Raw genomic sequence first — 19105 nt, 5'->3', positions numbered from 1 at the left:
CAGTGATATGTTGACACAGTACTGTTTGTTCGGTCAATAAAACTGTCACACCACGTTTTATCACACTCTCTTTCAGCACAAAGTGTGTGAAATATTTTGTTCTTGTGTGAAAGAAAGTTTCTGTATCGTCACATATTTGTCATTGAGAAACTGATATAAACTGAAAAGAAATATGTCACGTGTCAATTTTATTTGAACAACAATTTTACTGCATGTATACATACCCACTGTTTATACCCTGACACATTATATATACACACTCACTAATATATATGCAAAAACGGCTCGTTTGGGTTGAGAAAATATTTTACATAGAAGAGCGAACAACGTTTCGACCTTCTTCGGTCATCGTCAGGTTCATAAAGAAAGAGGTAACTGACCGGAAGCTGACCACATGTTTGGAAGGGGTTGTGTTACTGAGTGTTGGAATGTAGAGAGCGGTGTTAGATGTTTGAATATATAATTTTATTTATTTTATTATATTAATATAGGTATAAAGGCGTTCCTTTATATTGGTTTATTTTGGGTTTAAGTTGTTGTATAACTAAGGCTTCTTTAATTTTGCGTTTGTTTCTTTGTTTAGTATTTGAATGTTTTCTATGGTTATGTTGTGTTTATTTGATTTGCAGTGTTCGAAAACGTGTGAAGGTGACTTTTATGTTCTTTGAATCTGGTTTCCATTTTTCTACTTGTTTCTCCAATATAGAAGTCGTGGCAGTTATCATATTGTATTTTATAAATAATGTTGGTGTGGTGTTTGTCAGTGTAGTTTTTACATAGTATAGACCTCAGTTTTGTGACTGGTTTTTGAATAAATTTGGTATTAACTGGAATGTCATATTTTGTTACTAGTTTTTGCCAAATGTTGGTTATTTGTCTGCTCATGTCAGGAATATATGGTATGCAGCGGTATATGGTTTCGTGATTTTTTTGATTCGTGAGATATATTTACTTTTGTTGGTTGATTTTGCTTTCTGTCTAGGTGTGTGCGTATAATGTTTTCTACGGTTTGTGGAGGAAACGTATTGATGTTGATGAAGTATTGTTTTATTTTGTCTAATTCATCGTTAATTTTATCTGGTGAGCATAGTTTTATGTCTGTGTTTATTTGGTTTCTTAGTATGTTGAGTGTTTTTTTTTGTTTCATGTGCTGAGTCCCAAGGAATGTATAGTCCAGTATGGGTGATTTTTCGGTGGATTTCTGTTTTGAATTGTGTATCAGTTTTTGTAATTTTGAGGTTAAGAAATGATATTTGATTGCTTTCTTCCTGTTCACATGTGAAGTTAATGTTGGGATGTATAGAGTTAATGTGATTGAAAAAATTATGTGTTCTGCAGATTTGAATCCCGCAATCGTGTCATCTACACATCTGTACCAGTATAGTGGTGGATGTAATGCTGTGTTAATTGCTTGTGTTTCAACTTGTGTCACAGAAATATTGGCTAGAACTGGTGATACTGGGTTGCCCATGCTTAGGCCATTTGTTTGTATATAGTTTTGGTTGTTGAACATGAAGTTTGTCTTTATCGTGGTGAATTCTATGAGGGTTGCTAATTGGTTGCTGGGAATGTCTATAGTTGGGTTAGGGTCTCGGATATAGAGTTCTAAGGCTATCTTGCAGGCTTCAGTGGTTGGAACTTCTGTAAAGAGGGATATAACATCAAAACTGGACATTGAGGCTTTATGATTAAGTTGGTTTAGATTAGACTTGAAATTAAGAGTCTTTGATGAATGAGCTGGCTGATGTTACATATTTGGAGAATACCCATGCTATGTATTTACCAAGATTGTAATTAAACGATTCATATGTGGACATTATTGGTCGTAATGGACAATCTGGTTTATGAGGTTTGGGGATGCCGTATATTTGTGGTGTGCGTGAGTCGGTTTTACGTAGGTAGGAATAAAGTGTTTGTGAAATTGTGTTGGCTTTTTTCATTTGTAGTAGTAATTTGTTCATTTGAGTCTCGTGTGTCTTTGTTGGATTTGTTTCTATTGGTTTAAAATTGTTTGTGTCTGATAGGATGTTCTTCATTTTTTGAATGTATTCATTCGTGTTCATTATTACTATAGCGTTACCTTTATCTGCTTTTAGAATTTTTATGTTTCTGTCTTGTTTTAGGTTTTTAATGGAATTAATGTCTCTTTCTGTAAGATTGTTTTTTAGTTTTCTGTTTTGTGAAATTACGTTGATGGTTCTTTGAAAAAAATCGTTTAAGATGTTGTTTTTAGGTGTTTCTGAAAAATATAAATTTTTAATTTTACCTGGGAAGTTTGGCTGTTGGATGTCAATAAAATTATCTAAGTTGTCTTTTTTCTGTTGGTTGTTTTTGGTTGTTTCCTTGTTTTTGTTTTCTGTAGAAAGTATCACAGCTTCCGGTCAGTTAGCTCTTTCTTTGTGAACCTGATAATGACCGAAGAAGGTCGAAACGTTGTTCGCTCTTCTATGTAAAATATTTTCTCAACCCAAACGAGCCGTTTTTGCATATATATTTCTCTACAATTGGGTTTTCTTGACACCACTGATTAAAAATAAAAAAAACTTTTTCTGCATTTAATAGGGAAAATGTGAAACCATGAAATTAGCCTAAACACCAGCTGGTCAAAAGTTTAAGACCATACCAAAAAGAAGTCCTAAACAGGGTAGGAAATGCCCAGCAAGAGGTTTCAGTAATGAGTTGCACGGCCATCATTGCGAGTAACTACAAACATTCGCTTTGGCATGATCCATCCCCAAACATTTTTAATGGGGTTCAGTTCGGGCGAACACTCTGGATAGTCCAAAAGAATCATGTTATTCACCATGAAAAAGTCTTTGTTTTTTAAGGTATTGTGGTTTGCAGCGTTGTCCTGCTGAAAGATCCAGTCATTTCCACACAACTGAGGGCCTTCAGAGAGGATGCTCTCTCCAACATGCCAATGTAGCCAGCTGCTGTTTCACACCCCTGTATAACCTGAAGCTCCATTGTTCCATGGAAGGAGAAAGCACCCCAGATTATGATGGAACCTCCTCCACTGTGTCGTGTAGAAAATGTCTCCGGTGGGATATCCTTATCATGCCAGTAACGTTGTAAGCCGTCTGAACCGTCCAGGTTAACTTTTTCTCATCAGAGAACAAAACCTTCGTCCACTTTTCTACGTCCTATGTGCTTCTCAGTAAAGTTTAACAGAGCTGTTTCGTGGTGTGGAAGAAGGCGTGGCCTTTGAAGACGTTTACAGTTTTTAAAGCCTTTCTCTCGTAGATGCTGTCTTATCGTTCTTCAGGTGCATTCTGCGTCCGTAAGGGTCATAATCTGGCTCGACAATCAGCTAGTGTCTTGCAGGACAACCCATCGAATCCTTCTGCTCAACAAAATTTTCTTGGGTCGACCACTTGAAATTCTCGTTCCGTATCCCTCAGGGTCTTTTAAGAAGTTTACAACAGCAGTTTTACTACGCACAATCTTGCACGTTGAGAGAGACCTTGCTTTTGCAGCTCGACAATTATGCCACGTTCAAACTCTGTTGGGCCCGGCATGGCCAAGCGTGTAAAGGCGTGCGACTGAGTGTCTGAGGGTCGCTGACTAGCTGCCTTCCCTCTAGTCTCACACTGCTAAATTAGGGACGGCTAGCACAGATAGCCCTCGAGTTGCTTTGTGCAAAATTCAAAAACAAATACGACAACAATATCTAACAAACAGCCTCTGTTGGTAGGATCCTCCGCTAGTACAGCGGTAAGTTCACGGATGTACAACGCTAAAATCAGCGGTTCGATTCCAGTCGTCAGCAGATAGGCCGATGCGACTCTCAAAAAGAAAAATACACAAACATAAACATACGCTTGATCGGAATTATCAGTTTCAAGAACTTCAGGCCTTGTTAACATTAAAACTCGAGAATCGATTCTCGCAGCGAATACAACACAGATTTCCTGTTCTGTGACTTTGTGCTAAAACGTACAAAGAAGTCGTTCGATTTTCAGAACAAAGCTAAACAACGGGCATTACATAGTTTATCTCCAGTGGGGAATGGAAACCCGATCCTACTGTTGTAAATCCAGAAACTGATTCATTGACAAGAGGGGCAGGGGAACAAATAAAAGACTCTATAATCGAAACATTTTTATTATCTTTCTCTTTTAAATTAAAAGTTTTTCTTTTATATAAAGCAGTTAGTATTTATGCTAGTAACTCATATTTTTCTTCATTTTCCACGTGAACTATTTGTTTCTGAAATATCCTTTCGTCGACGAGGACTATTTTCTTTTTCTTATCAAGAAAGGTATACCTTTAAGAAATATTAGACAAAGACTTCATAAAAACTTCTAGATGCTGCTGCCCTCTAGTGGGTAAAAGCTATGGTTACAATTTACAACGCTATAATCTGAGGTTCAATTTCCCTCGATGTAAAAGCCCAAATGGCCTATTGTATAGCTTTGGGCTGAAAATAAACACACAAACAAATCGTGGTCGTAGTTACTGCGAGTATTACAAGCCGATTATTATCATAATCATTTTCTTTTTCACATACATTTTCAAAACCTTAACATAAAACTCACTAACACCCAGGTTTATTGTTCTTGTATCATTTGTGGGGCCCCATTCTCTGTGACTACGGAGTAAAATATGACCCAGATTTCGAACATTTAGAACTGATGTTATTTTTTTTCGTGCTCACTCGTGCGAGGCGCCTTCTAGTGATGAGAAATTACTTTTACATCGAGGGAGTATTTGAAGTTGGTTGGTTTTTCACATTTTAACACAAGTGTTTCTTCAAAGTTTAGCTCAAAGAAAATGTCAAATCAAGTCTAATGTTGAAAGATGTTTATTTACAGTACAAGTAATTTATAGTGCAGTGGAGACGCAATGTAGTCAGGTGACTTGTTACACAGCTCAGACAGTATAATAGTCAAAAATACGAAGTGACACAATGTGTTACAAACCTGTACTTGTAAATACTCAACCCAAGGAACTAACATAGTACGTTTAGAAAGTTACAGTTGTAGTAATAAACTACCAGATGCAACACAGTGTGTGTGCTTCAATTTTGCAATTGCATAATCATCCGATAAAATCTGTTTAAACTTTCAAACTGCTGCCATACTGAGACAGATCATAAACTAAAAATACTCAACAACGATTTGTAGTTTTACAGCCGGATAATGGAAAGTGTCTACGTTACTTTTTCCTCTCCTCACAGCTTCTAAGTCACTTCATTACTTGACAGAGGGTCTAGTTACATTCTTCACGAAGAACTTCACATGCACGTGTCAGTAAAGGAAAAGTATTTGACCTAATTTTATGCCCTCTTGTTAATGTACATATACGCTTGTTCGACCCGTAAGACTCGCTGATTGTTATTAGATTTTCCAGGCTTCAGATACTCAGATGTCATTTTATTATTACGTCACTGTAAACCTTCTCTTTCCCCATATCATAATAGTTTACTTTACAACTCTTTCTATTAGATTTTGGAGTCCGGGCTAGTAGATCTCTGGATTTTGGAGCTATCGAATCTACTTCGATTCCGCGCGATACTGTAAAATATTCCCTACACTATAATATATTGGTGCGTTATAAGAGTGACAGTGCATCCCTTAGCTGGCTTTGCATCGCCTGGTGGTTAGTGCCCTAGACTCGCAATCTGCTGGTCACATGATCGAAACCCGTACTCGAACGTGGTCATCCTTTCAGCCTTCGGAGCGTTATATGTGACGATCAATCTCGCTTTTTGTTGGTAAAGAGCAGCCCAAGAGTAGACGGTAGGTGGTGTTGAGTTCATTGTTACCTTCTAGACTATCACTTCAATATTAGGGACGGCTAGGCTTGGTGGCTTTCTTAAAAATATAAATACTTTAATAGGAAACAGAACCGTTTGCACGTTTTATTCATTTATTCCAAAAATCTGACTTGGTGCGAAATTAGAATCAAACGGTATTCTAACCCACGTCTCTGGAGAATCGAAGGTTCCAATCCTGACAGGTTCAGTTTTACATCTGGTTATTTCGGTTCTGAATAAACTAATGTTCAAAATAAGCAGTTAATCATAAATACAAACTTTAAGCGTGTTCTCAGTTTGTCTTTTATCGTTGCAATATTAAACTTTTAAACGTCCATACGTTATGTTGTCTGTCAGAACAAAAAGGAAACAGCTGTTTCACTGTTGACTTAACAGTAATCCTCTCAACCTGTCTTTACTGTATTAAGATGTAATTAACTCTGTCACATATCTGTAAACCTAACCACATATTATTCTCTGTATGTGGTGTAAAACAAACCGAGGGAAGTATTCAGCCAGAAAACTTAAACAGAAAACAAAGTTCGAGCAGAGTCTGTCTTCACCCAACTGATTAATTTGTCGGTTACGACTATCAAAGGTTGTACGTCACAACCAGTTTATCAATGTTCAGAATAAGAAAACATCCAAGTGTGTCTTGCACGTTCATACAGCATGAAGTGTATGTGTGTGTTTCTGGTTCTATCCTTGGCTCATAATTCAATTAGTTTTAAGCCTAACGCAAACATACGGTGCCCAAGCCTTAAGTCGTTCATTATTTTTTGTAATTCAAAGATTTTATTGTTACGGGGTCGCTGTAACCATTTGACTTCTTTCAGATTTGGTCCGGCATGGCCAGGTGAGATAAGGCGTTCGATTCGTAATTCGAGGGTCGCGGGTTCGACTCCCGGTCGCACCAAACATGCTCGCCCTTTCAGCAGTGGGGGCGTCATAATTGGACGGCCAATCCCACTATTCGTTTGGAACGTTGTTTCAATTCTAACACAGTTGTTCCTACTCATTACACTTCTCCCTTCGTAACTCGAAAAGAAAAGAAAAACATTTATTTAAGTTGTTACACGGATACTGCCATAACTTGTCTCTATAATATTAAATAGAACATAATACAACATTCACACTTTACTGTAACTTTACCTTCTGTGGATCGTTAAAATGTGACACAGAGAAGCCCAACACCAAGAGACTGAAATGGGTGAGTACACTTATAGATTATATTAACAGTACCTTGATGACAGGTGTACAATAACAGGAAAACTGTTGGATAAGCCAAGAAAACGCGTAGATAAAAAGAAGGAACACCGGTAGATAAAGACACAAAGACTAAGAGGTAAAGACAGACAGGCTGATAGATAAAGATAGGAAAACAGCATGATAAAGATAGGAAGATGGACAGGTAAAGACAGCTGAACTTTTAACACATTGAAGCACCTCTTATTGTTATTGTTGATCGGTTGTGACTGATGAACAATGATTTTATTTATTTTTCGTCTTAAAATAAAAATATATAAAATAACTAAAAGGTCATGAATAAATCTGAGGAATGTGAAAAATTAAAAACAGAGCACTTTGCAACATATGAGATCACAAACAAAATGTTAGAATACCAAAAGAAATGAATACAAGGTTAGAGACTTGGAACTGATTAAATATCCAACTAATAAATAAATTCACTAATGGAAGAAAGCATGAAAATATTGATGTTGAATTTGAAATTCCCTATGGGAACACGAATCTTAATGACCAGGTGAGAAACGCCAAAGAATGCAGCTGTCTCTATCTTTGGCCCACAAATCACGAGAAAGGAAAGACAAATAATCGTCGACACCCTCCGCAATAAAGATGTTGTTTAAAGTCATATCGAACAATGTAATCGACGATCATACTTATAAAGCACCCTCAGCCGTAAAAAAAAAAAAAAAAAAAAGGAACGTCTTTAGTATCATGGTCGCTCGAACTTTCGACTTTTCAATTGCTTAACCCTCAAATATGGAGGAGAAAAACAAACTGAATGTTGCAGGCCAGGGGTCACCAAACTACGGCCCTCGAGGTAATTTTGACCGGCCCGCCAGCAGCTAGCCGCTTGAAATTAAAATGTCCGACTGTCATAACAAAATAAATCACACCGATGGTCGCTTCAAGCTGACAAATACAAGACGTTATGATAAAAAGAAACAAGGCTGTCACGCGCATTTTTAACCAATAGGAAAATTCTTCTTTCGTCCTTGCTGCCCGTTTATTCATATCGAGGCACGTATCTATAAAAGCATTAGGATTTCGAAAACAAGTACAGACTTAACCCTCGTCCCATCGACTCGTCTTGTAAATTCAGCGGGCTTGGGTTACCGCTTCAGCAAGCTCATTTCTCTTAGTAGTCTGGTTATGCGCTTTTCAAAACTCGTTCTCAGGTGAGTTTCGTGCCAAAGGTACGTTTCAATATATTTTGTTTGTGCGTTCTTGGACCAGTACAATACTTTTCTCACAGCGCTCTGTGTTTTTCATTTTCAGACCCTGTTTTTTTTTCATGACTGCTTTTAAAAGAAGAAAAGTGGACTTTGAGTGTCATGCTTTCAATGATGAATGGGGAGAAAAGCACTTCTTTGTGGAAACAAGAAAACAGAAAGCTACTTGTGTGATATGCACAGAAAGTGTTGCCATTTTAAAAGAGTATAGTCTTCGGCGTCACTATGAAACAAAACATCGATCAACATAGTTGAAATTTTCAGGAAAGTTCCGTTCTGAGAAATTTGAATCCATGATACGTGTTTTTGAATCTCGAAAGAATCTCTTCACGAGTAAGTTTGCTGAAAATGAATCTGTCACTCGTACAAGTTACAAAATAGTGCATAGGATGGCAGAGCGAGGAAAACCTTTTACTGACGGCAAGTTCATCAAAGAGTGTATGATGGAAGCAGCAAATGAACTGTGTCCTGAAAAAGCCAATTTCTTTGAAAGTATCAGCCTTTCAGCAACTTCAGTTGTACGGAGAGCAGAAGAACTTGGAGAAAACATCGCATTACAGATACGCCAAAAAGCAAGAAACTCCCAATGGTATTCTCTGGCACTGGATGAGTCTACTGATCTTTCGAGTGCGTCACAACTTCTCGTGTTCATTCGTGGAGTTAATTTGGACTTTCAGATCACGGAAGAGTTGGCATCAGTTTGCAGCACGCACGGAAGAACAAGTGGAGAAGACATTTTCATGGAAGTGCATAAAACTTTGCAAGACTATAACCTTCAGTGGAATCAGCTTAGAGGTGTTACAGTTGATGGAGGAAGAAACATGGCTGGAGTAAAGACGGGTCTGATCAGGAAACAGTTGGAAGATCTTCAACTCTGAAGCGCTCTGTTCATACACTGCATCATACACGAGCAAGCACTCTGTAGAAAAGACTTAGATATTTCTTGCGTACTGAAACAAGTCATTTCTGCAGTGAATTTCATTCGGGGTCTTGCACTTAATCATCGCCAGTTCAAGGTGTTTCTTGAAGAAATTGATTCGGATTTATGTGACTTGCCTTATCACACGGCAGTGAGGTGGCTCAGCTGCGGTAAAGTCTTGTCTCGTTTTTATAAGCTGAAAAGAGAAATATATATTTTTTTATCGAGAAATATAGAGCCGATCCACTTCTGTCGGATCCAACTTGGTTGTCAATTTTGGTGACATCACATCCCACATGAATGAATTGAACTTGAAACTTCAGGGGGAGAATAACTTTGTCTGTGATCTCTATAGAATCATTAAAGGATTTCGGAGAAAGCTGTCATTGTTTGAAGCACATTTGGAAGGAGAAAACCTCTCTCATTTTCAGTGTTTCAATGAGTTTCATGCTGGAATCACAGAAGATGTTAACCTGAAGTTTCAGAAAAAGATTATTGGTGATTTAAATAAGCATTTTTAGAGAGATTTTCGGATCTCGACAGAATCGAAAGTGACATTCTCCTTTTTCAAAATCCTTTTGATTGTGTCATTGATGACGTGCCAATGGAACTTCAGCTGGAGGTCATCGATTTGCAAGGAAATGACGTGTTGAAAGCAAAGCACAGAGAGAGACAACTTTTTGTATTTTACATCTGCACACCTGAAGATGATTTTCCAAAGCTGAAGCAGTTCGAATCTGGTATGACATCAATGTGCGGAATAACTTATATCTGTGAACAAGCATTTTCAAAAATGAAGTGTGTGAAGTCGGTACTTCGATCAAAGTTGACTGATGAACATTTGAAAGCAATTCTAATGATTAGATATAGCAATTCAGAACCGAAAATTGAAGATATTTTGAAAGCCAAACGCCAATTTTATAAATCTCACTAACTTTTTTGCGGCTTAGTGAAATTCAGATGTGTACTCACTATGTGCGATGTGACAATTGCTTTTGCTAATGCCACCTTCTTTGACAACCTTTTGGCAAATAAAAATGTTGGTTGTATTTCTGTTTGTTTCTAGCTCAGGGGTCTCCAAACTTTTTTCACAGGGGAAAGATTTCTTGGGGAATAAGAAGCGCAAGCCGCATGATCATTATATTCAATACTCACAAACAAAAACGAAAACTCTCTGTAAAAGACTTAACACAAAGTTTAGGATACCACATTAACCACGTGGGAGTCGCATGCAATACACACATATAATAAATACAAACAGAAATACAACCAACATTTTGACTCGAACAAAATAATTATGACACACCTACACTCCCGGCAACAGGCCTAGTTACAAGGCAATAAAAGTTAAACGAAAGAGGTCGGAGAAGGCGTAGCTACACATTAATCAAAATATGTTGTTTTTAAAAACGAAATATTACATTTTCTCTTCTCTTTTAATCTTCGGTAAAACGTTCCTGATTTCCTTATGAAAAAACAGAGTTATACAGCAGTGATTATACTTTTAAAATTTATTGTAGAAATATTTGTATACACAAACTTGAGAGTACGCATACAATATTCACGTGCTTGAGTAAAACGTATATTTACAATAATACACATTACGACATGTTTGCTCACGTTTGTTGTAAAAAGTTTCTAATACAAAACGCCCCTGTTGAAATCACCAGTAATTGTTCTGAAAGACACTACAATATGATTGTTTCTGCTATAACACAGGTTGAGCTCTAAAAGACACTCTTTTGTTGATATTATTTGTTGGAGTGTATTAAGAATAATTATACTGTTCTAGACGTTAAACTAAACAGTATTGAGTGTTGGTTCGTTTTTGAATTTCGCGTAAAGTTACTCGAAGATCCCTAATTTAGCAGTGTAAGACTAGAGGGAAGGCAGCTAGTCATCATCACCCACCGCCAACTCTTTTACCAACAAATACTGACCGTTACATTTTAACGCCCCCACGGCTGAAAGGGCGAGCATGTTTGGCGCGACGGGGATGCGAAACCGCGACCCTCAGATTACAAGTCGCACGCCTTAACACGCTTGTTGAGTGTTACTAGAGTTAATTCAAGGGAGTGACATTGGTTATAAACCTGTGGGGCGTGGAGATCATAATTATTGCTGTAGTCTTCAACAAAACAACTTGTCCCAACCGAAAGTTAGTCTGGGTTTTTCTACACAATATCTTTTATGATCACGTTAAACTTCAACTTCTCATACAGAAATGAAACGGCGGTACGAAGCAGAAATCGTTGAGACAGTTTTAAATTTGACCTAATCTCGAAAAGGAAATCTTTACTGTGACGCCACCTTTCTCGAATGTCATGTTGACCTGAAATAGTTTTATCTTTGACCCAATTTCTGATAGAAAATCTTTATTGTGGAGCCACTTTCTCGAATGTAGTGTTGACCCGAAATATTTTATCTTTGACCCAATCTCTAATAGGTAATCTGTATTACCGCACCACCTTTTTGGAATGTAGTGTTGACCTGAAACAGTTTGATCTTTGACCCAATTCCTGATAGAAAATCTTTATTGTGGCGCCACTTTCTCGAATGTAATGCTGTCCACATTAACTCCATTATAGAAATAAAGTACTCTGATTCTTATATTAGATTTCGCGATCGTGCCAAATGGTCAAGATGCGGTTAGATTTTTGATAGAAATGTTTCTAAAGTTCGTCAAAAAAACAACAAACAAACAAACCAAAAACGAATTATAGAAATAGCCGACTTTTCCCAGTGTTGTCAAATAAACATACACCTAAATTTCTTTAAGCTTTCGTAATTAAACAGAAGATAAACATCTTCTGTGAAATAAAATGCGCATGTCCGAGGTTGTGTCGTGCGTGTACAACCACTGTTATTGATATTGAAACTCTCTTTTGAGCTATCGTGGTTTCTCGGTAGACAATCAATTCACTTTTTCGGTCATTTTCTTCTTGACGAATAACTTTCTCCTGTACGTAACTAAACATCCTTTCTTGTCCTTTAGGAGCAAGAACTGTGAATAACGTCATCCGTGACCGAAGCAATTTTCAATATAATTTCACATTCTAAATATTGCTCTTTTAAACAGTAGCGTGAGACGTGTGAAACACACATATTGCACATAAACCATTAAAGATATTTATCGGATTTCCGGTGTCAAAACGTACTCTACCGTCTTGTATAAGAATAAAGAAAACTGTGCCAGTGTATGAGATTGATGATTTAAGTTTTATCGTATAAATAACACAAATGACATCAGAACACAAAGTTTTGATATACATGCAATTTATTTACAATATTTTAATGCAATATAAATGTAAACAAAACACACCGTATCTAAAGAAGAATTCTCTTCCAACATTTGTCTTTACTTAAGTACATTTTTACTCTTATGTGGCTCGCTCGTTCTCTCTGGGCAGGACGTGATTTAGCACTTAGCGTGTTGGATTGTGGATTCGTGGTTCGCATCCCATTGCAGAAACAAATCGCGCAAACACTTTGTGGTTTTCAGTATACCGTAAGAGTGATGGTTAAATGATGTAATCATAATAGTCTGAAAAGTCAGATGGTCAAATGATGTAATTATAATAGTCTAAGAGCTGGCGCCCTTGTGATTTGATTATAATAGTCTAAAAGCTGACGGTCAAGTGATGTAATTATAATAGTCCGAGAGTTGACGGTGGGTGTTATTGAGCAGCTTCCTTCCCTCTAGTGTATCAGTTGAAATCTAGGGGCGGTTGCTGTTACATAAATATTCGAAACAAATAAACTAGTGTTTATTTACTTTAAAATTTTCATTCACCCTAACGAGTGATTCAAATTATTATTAAAGGATTATGACAAGTACATACTTAAACACAAATCTGTTAAAAACTGAAGTTGTATCCAATACATCTAGGTGAATATTCACTATTTTTCAATGATGCACACATTTATAACAGTAAGTACTAATTCATAAACTGAAGTTTTCATTAACTTTAAAGAATTTTCCTTTGAGTTAATCAAATAACTTTAGTGTACTCTTTGTTACAATCATTTCAAGAATTTTTTTCTGTTGATAATTTGACAGCACACTTAAAAAAAACAACTGACAACCAACGTATATTGACACTGATAAAAACAATATAGATGACAAATTTTGAACTAAAGAAAGGAAGGTTAAGATAAATTTCCTCTGAACAAAATTTAGTTCAAGATCTTTATTAAAAACATAGCTTCTTTTTCACTAAATCTACTTAACAATGATTTAAAAGTGATGACCAGTGTAAAATTAAAAACTTTAATTCCTGATTTATCATTATTTTAAAACACTGGAACTTAATATTGTGGAGACACTAAAACAGTTCAAAGAGTAAACATTATCTTAACAATGGTGTTTCTGAAACAAACTCTGAACACAAGTTTGAGATTCATACACAAAGTTGATAACAATTTGGAACAGATTGTAGCATTTGTTGTTGATCTGTTAACACTGTTCAAGTCTTGTTCTTTAGAATTCTGATGGCACGTCACCTTGAACAAGGTGCAGGAGCAGGCATATTACTTCATTCTACAACTCTGGAATGGTCTTCCACTTCTATAGTATCATCTTCACAATGTTTGGTTCTACCTGTGTATTCAGAGATTCTCCTAAATCAGAAAAAAAACAAAAAAAAACGTGCTCAGTAATAATAGTAGAAAACTGAATATGAAATTACATTTAATCAATTGTGAAACAGACTTCAGGGAAAGGAACAAAACTATGTAACAGCACCAATGTCATTAAAAGAACACACTGTAAATATAATAATCAATTTACATTTTCTTTAGTTTTACTTACACAGTATTTCATTAAGTGTGTGTGTGTGTAACATAAGTGTTTATTTTGATTTCCTGCAGTATTCTTGTTCTAAATTCAGATTGGCTCCCGAGACCTAAAAGGTTGCCGACACCTGTTCTAAAAGATACGTGAAAGATTTTAAGTACTTATAAACATTCAACAAAAGAAAACGTCAATGTTATAATACAAGACAGTTTAAAACTGTTGTCACCAAGATGGTGTAAACATTAAGTATATAAACAAAAATAAATAATTTGTTTAAGATTTAACAAGGTTTGACCTTTGAGGTTGCAATATATCAAATGTTAAGTGAAAGAAGAAATTTTCTAAATAACATAGACTTTTGCAAAGTTTAAAACGTACTTGTTCTTGTGGCACATATATGTATGGAAACTGTATTCCCTGTTGGACTTCATTGACCATAGATATTTGATTAGATGTTATTATCAACCTGTTCACTTACCTCTTAAACAGAAAAAAACTCTGCCTTGTTCAAATTTTTAAATATTACCAATCTGTGAAATGATGTTCTAAAATCATGGTGTTTCCCTCCTTCCAAGATATTTTGCTCTTTTCAGTTCTTCTTCAATAATCACATCATTGACGATGTGATTTTCATGTCTAATCTGTAGTTTCACAGACTTTGGAATGTCTGGTATTAACCAACAAATTAGAGTTGTCATGATGAATACAAGACACTAAAAAAGGAAAAACATAAGTTTCACTGGAGCAGTTTTTAAAACATAATCCTTTTACATAACACTGTTTAACCAATACAGATTATAAAACTTTATGAACAATGATTAAATCATGAAGTCTTCTTAAATTACTAATGAGCATGTACAGTCATTCAGAACAGTATCAGTGCTACATAATAAGAAAAACATTCTACTGGATGAACAGAAGCCACAAAAAAATCTAACACTTATAGAATTGGGTAATAAAAAGGATAGTTTATTAACAAAAATGATTAATCAATCCATTTTGTGAAGGATAACTTAGTAAATGTTACTGAAACTTTTAAAAACATTCTAGGATTGTCCTGGCTGTATTAAAATGTATTACCTTTTATACTCTATTTATGTTGCTTCATTAAAAACAACTGAACATAGTTATAATGTTTATACATTTTCAGTCTCAGTAAATGTTAAAAGTTTCCAACTCCCTTGAAGTTAATTTAATACAGCAATTCTCAACTGGTTCTGTGGGTTTATGTACACCTAAACATATATTTAGCTTCCTCAAAAAATTTAAATTACAAATAAAAGGTGTTTTAATAAAAGCTATTCACACTTTATATTTGTTTTGAAAACTTTGGTTAAATAAAGTCTCAGGTTAGTTCTACAATTAACATTTAAAATATTCTATCTTTTGAAGAAAGAAGGTTGTATTTTATGTCCTTAAGTGAAAGCTACTGTTAATTGATTTATTTTAGTATAAACTAAAATAAACTGCAAATGTAATTAAGTTTAATCAAAAATAAGATCTATAATTTGAAAAATTGTTTCCAACCACAAAAATAGAAACGAAAACCAAGCGAGCTGTAGCCAGCTGCCAATATAACGTCTTATATTCATATTTGTTGCTTGCTGTTGGGGGCTCTCTATAGTCTTGGTACCTGAAACCATGAAATAAAATGACCTTAAAATAGAAGCCAGCATTTTAAACAACTTATTTTATAGTGGATGTTTTGCATTTCATAAAATTTTAACTATACCTTAAAATTGTTATCTGTACTCAGACAAGTTTTTTAAAATAAAGTTAACTTTCTAACTTAAACAGCTAAGTACATTTTGTGCTCTTATATGAACAGCAATATCCAAGTTTGTTAGCAATATCAAATTGTTAGAAATTAATTCTATAGTTTTCTTCCAAAAAAGTTCCTTTGAAATCCTATTGAGTGAGGAGATGTTGTTGGAATTTTGTGGCTCTGATGTCTGGGAAATATTAATAGATTTGTACCAACAGAAAAGAAATAACATCATCGAAGGGTTTACTCTTCAAATTCTATTGTGTTTTATTTAAACAATATTTGTGTATCAATCCTGAAATACAGTCATTGAGAGAGTCGATGTAGTTGATTCAAATTTTGCTGAAGATAAAATCAGTAAAGTTCTCTCTCTTGAAGATGTATAACTTTTTTACTGCACATAAAACAGAATCTAGAAACAATCCTTTCATCTTCCTCGGAGAAAAATGTATTAAAGTTTTGTACAAATGTTACTTCTTTCAGAATAAAAAATAAAACTGATGGTGAATGTTATGAAATCTCTTGTGATTATTTTTAATGTTTATAAAAGGATAATAAAATTTCTGTTTAGTACTATGAATAATTATGTTACATTAAAAAATATTGCATAATGCACTTGAATAGAATTGTAAAACAACTGTTATTTCTAACTAACCTACAATTAGGTTTATAAAAAAACAAAAAACAAATTAATTACTACTTAAAGCAACACTTTTTGTCGAAACCCATCAGGCTAGCTTCGTGAAGTATTGGCTTTGACTGCCGAAACAAAAAGAAACTTGCCTGATTTATGGATAGAATACACTCTTTTTATTAGTTATATAAATACAACCAATTGTCCAACAGCAATATAAATGAGAATTACACAAATTTCTTGAAAAACAGAAGATAATACAAGGATTTGTCATTTGGGTTGAAATTTTATATTCTGAGTTGTTAGTATCTGCTATATATATGTTTCTAATTGGTTGAACAATCTGAAACCCTCACAAGAGAAGAGAAAAAAAAATATTTGTAAATGAAAAGTCAGAGCATCACCAGATTGTGTAGAGAAGTATATTCATTTTTTAACTTAAGAATTAAATCTTATGTAATACTAATATTTAAGTTATAAAGTATCTTGTTGTACCAAGTTTAATAATATGTATTATTTTAAGTAGTTTAATCAACCCTTTATTGTCTCCACCCATATATCTACACATGCTAGATATCACCTACAGCATTATATATGCACATGCCAAACATCATTTCAATCCATATGTCTATGCATACGAGACATAACCTTCATCGAAATATCTACGCATACCAGATATCTTTTCCAATATGTCTGATCATGCTAGACATCATTTCCACCCATACATTTAACATGATAGACATCATCTGTACCCATCTATCTTTGCATGCTAGGCATCATTTCCACCAACTTATACATGCCAAATGTACCATGTTGCATTCAACTGCCTTGAATCTGGTTCATTGTGGTAAAAATGTTGTTGCAATGATGAAAAATACTTTCATGGATGATAACTTTGAAACTAACTCAATAAAATGGTTGTACCTTGCACAATTTGATATCCCATGTCAATAGGGTTAAAGTTTGAATCTACGTAAAACGGTTGTAACTTGTTCACTTTGATGTCTCACGTCAGTAGGGTTAAAGAGACACCACACTGGTTCTTAATCACACATACATTGTTTTCTATGCTCTGTTAATTTGAAACAATAAAACAAAATTAACACTTACTTGCAGTATTCCACACTGGTGTCAGGTTCAGAAAGAATATTCAAATCACCAGGAAAGTCACTGATGTTGAAATCTGACAGAGTAAAGTTCAGAAATCCATTCAGTGACCCATCTGGTGAAATGAAAACTTTATAAAATGTCTCCTCTATAAAACTTGATGTAAAGGCAATAATTAGTGCCTGAAAAGTAAGAATATAGAATTAACAGTTCAGAAAATAACACACTTTCTTTCACCTTAAATAATATACTGTAATATTATTTAGTTTGATTGTGTAAGAGCAAACATTATTAAGTTTCACACCATTAAGTATATTGGACAATGTAGAAGAAAATATTCACAAATGTAAACGTCATAGTACACAGTTAACTGGGTTTGACATTGTGGATTATAATAAAATTCACTGTGTTAAATGTCTATTGCATCACTAACCATGCTTGATAGAACAGAAAATAATAGCACTTTCATCTTAAATTTCTTATGACATTGTTACTTTTTTATATTAAATGAACATCAATTTACTATATAGAATTATTATACTATAGAATTCCAAAATAAAGTAATAACACTGTACTTCAAGTGATCAGAAAGGTAAAAAACAATTTATTGTTTCTATTGACATCAATATGTAATACATTATAAACTCCTGTCTCTTCATAATAGTAACAATTAAGTTTTTATATCACATCAAAATTGTGATAGATCAACACCATGACAATTCTTCAATGCACAAAATTTCGTCTTTAATTAATAACAACCAATGGTCAGTAGGTGTAAACTTGTAAACTGACTCACAAAAGAAATCACATCAATGTATTTTATAAACCCACTAAAGGTGCTTTAGAAAATCACTGCAGAAAGAACACAAGTACACAGAAATTCTAAAAGAGATCATATTAAGTTACAGTTTTGGAACTGACCTATACTTATAACATTAATTACATTAATTTAATAATCACCTTAAACATCAAACGTTTCTCAAAATAATTTCATAATTTAGATAAAATTTGAAAGGAAATGCAAAGAGTTTATTTCACTTATAATGATTCTTAAGGTGTCTCACTCTAATATCATACATGCGTATGAAGTATTCCTTTATCACTGTAATCAATGTATGTGATATTACTAACAATTAGTATTAAGAACAAGTACAAACATTGCTCATAATTCTCTGTACTTACATTTGTGATGACAGAAATCTTTCCAACAGAATTAAGAATTCTGTACCATATTCCTATCAAAATAGAATCAACCTATTAGGATAACTGGAATATATTTCAATAACTTTACTGTCTAATCTTTTTATTATTTTTTTGCTTACAAAACAATTCTCTTTCATTAACATTACATTCATGTATAGAATGGATTATATATATCTCAGCTAAGTTATGAATTAATACTTATCACTAAAGACTAATCAGGAGTTATTAATTAACTCTAATAATTCTTCTCTGTATATTTAGTGTAAAAAAATCAAGGTTTGAAATAAAACAAACTTCAAAGTATGAATATTAGATTACTTCACTATCTGGGTAACTAGAAATGTCATAATGAAAATACCTAAAAGGCTAAAATCCAAATATTTCTTACAACTGATTGGTTCACACATGACTGTCAAATGATTGTTATTATTTACTAATGACAGTCCT

The 19105-nt window shown here is 34.4% G+C and overlaps 2 protein-coding genes and 1 pseudogene across 11 annotated transcripts in view; 1 reads left to right on the top strand and 2 right to left on the bottom strand.

Annotated features, from left to right (window-relative positions):
- The window catches only part of LOC143243154 (general transcription factor II-I repeat domain-containing protein 2-like), a 35304-nt gene extending 19077 nt beyond the window's left edge, over nucleotides 1-16227 (top strand). For 8 of the 9 annotated variants that reach the window (XM_076486946.1, XM_076486945.1, XM_076486944.1 and 5 more), the window contains one exon: nucleotides 8282-10208. In XM_076486946.1, the coding sequence (XP_076343061.1) occupies nucleotides 8529-9113 (585 nt within the window). In that variant the 5' untranslated portion in view covers nucleotides 8282-8528 and the 3' untranslated portion in view covers nucleotides 9114-10208. Of the gene's footprint in view, nucleotides 1-8281; nucleotides 10209-12149 lie in introns of those variants that run through there. The other variant, XM_076486950.1, reaches the window with a different exon arrangement.
- Nucleotides 1-19105, bottom strand: part of LOC143243169 (uncharacterized) — a 139705-nt gene that overhangs the window by 48574 nt on the left and 72026 nt on the right. The window lies entirely within an intron of this gene.
- The window catches only part of LOC143243241 (anoctamin-2-like), a 36046-nt pseudogene continuing 29354 nt past the window's right edge, over nucleotides 12414-19105 (bottom strand). The window contains exons 17-21 of the transcript XR_013024242.1: nucleotides 18638-18690; nucleotides 17459-17637; nucleotides 15477-15582; nucleotides 13965-14662; nucleotides 12414-13774 (exon numbers count right to left, since the gene is read on the bottom strand). The product of XR_013024242.1 is annotated as an anoctamin-2-like (transcript). The remainder of the gene's footprint in view (nucleotides 13775-13964; nucleotides 14663-15476; nucleotides 15583-17458; nucleotides 17638-18637; nucleotides 18691-19105) is intronic.

This window comes from Tachypleus tridentatus, unplaced genomic scaffold (genome assembly GCF_004210375.1).
Source record: "Tachypleus tridentatus isolate NWPU-2018 unplaced genomic scaffold, ASM421037v1 Hic_cluster_2, whole genome shotgun sequence".
NCBI classification, from domain to species: Eukaryota; Metazoa; Arthropoda; class Merostomata; order Xiphosura; family Limulidae; genus Tachypleus; species Tachypleus tridentatus.
Note: the sequence above shows the minus strand (reverse complement) of the source record. Positions and strands in the feature narration are given on the sequence as shown.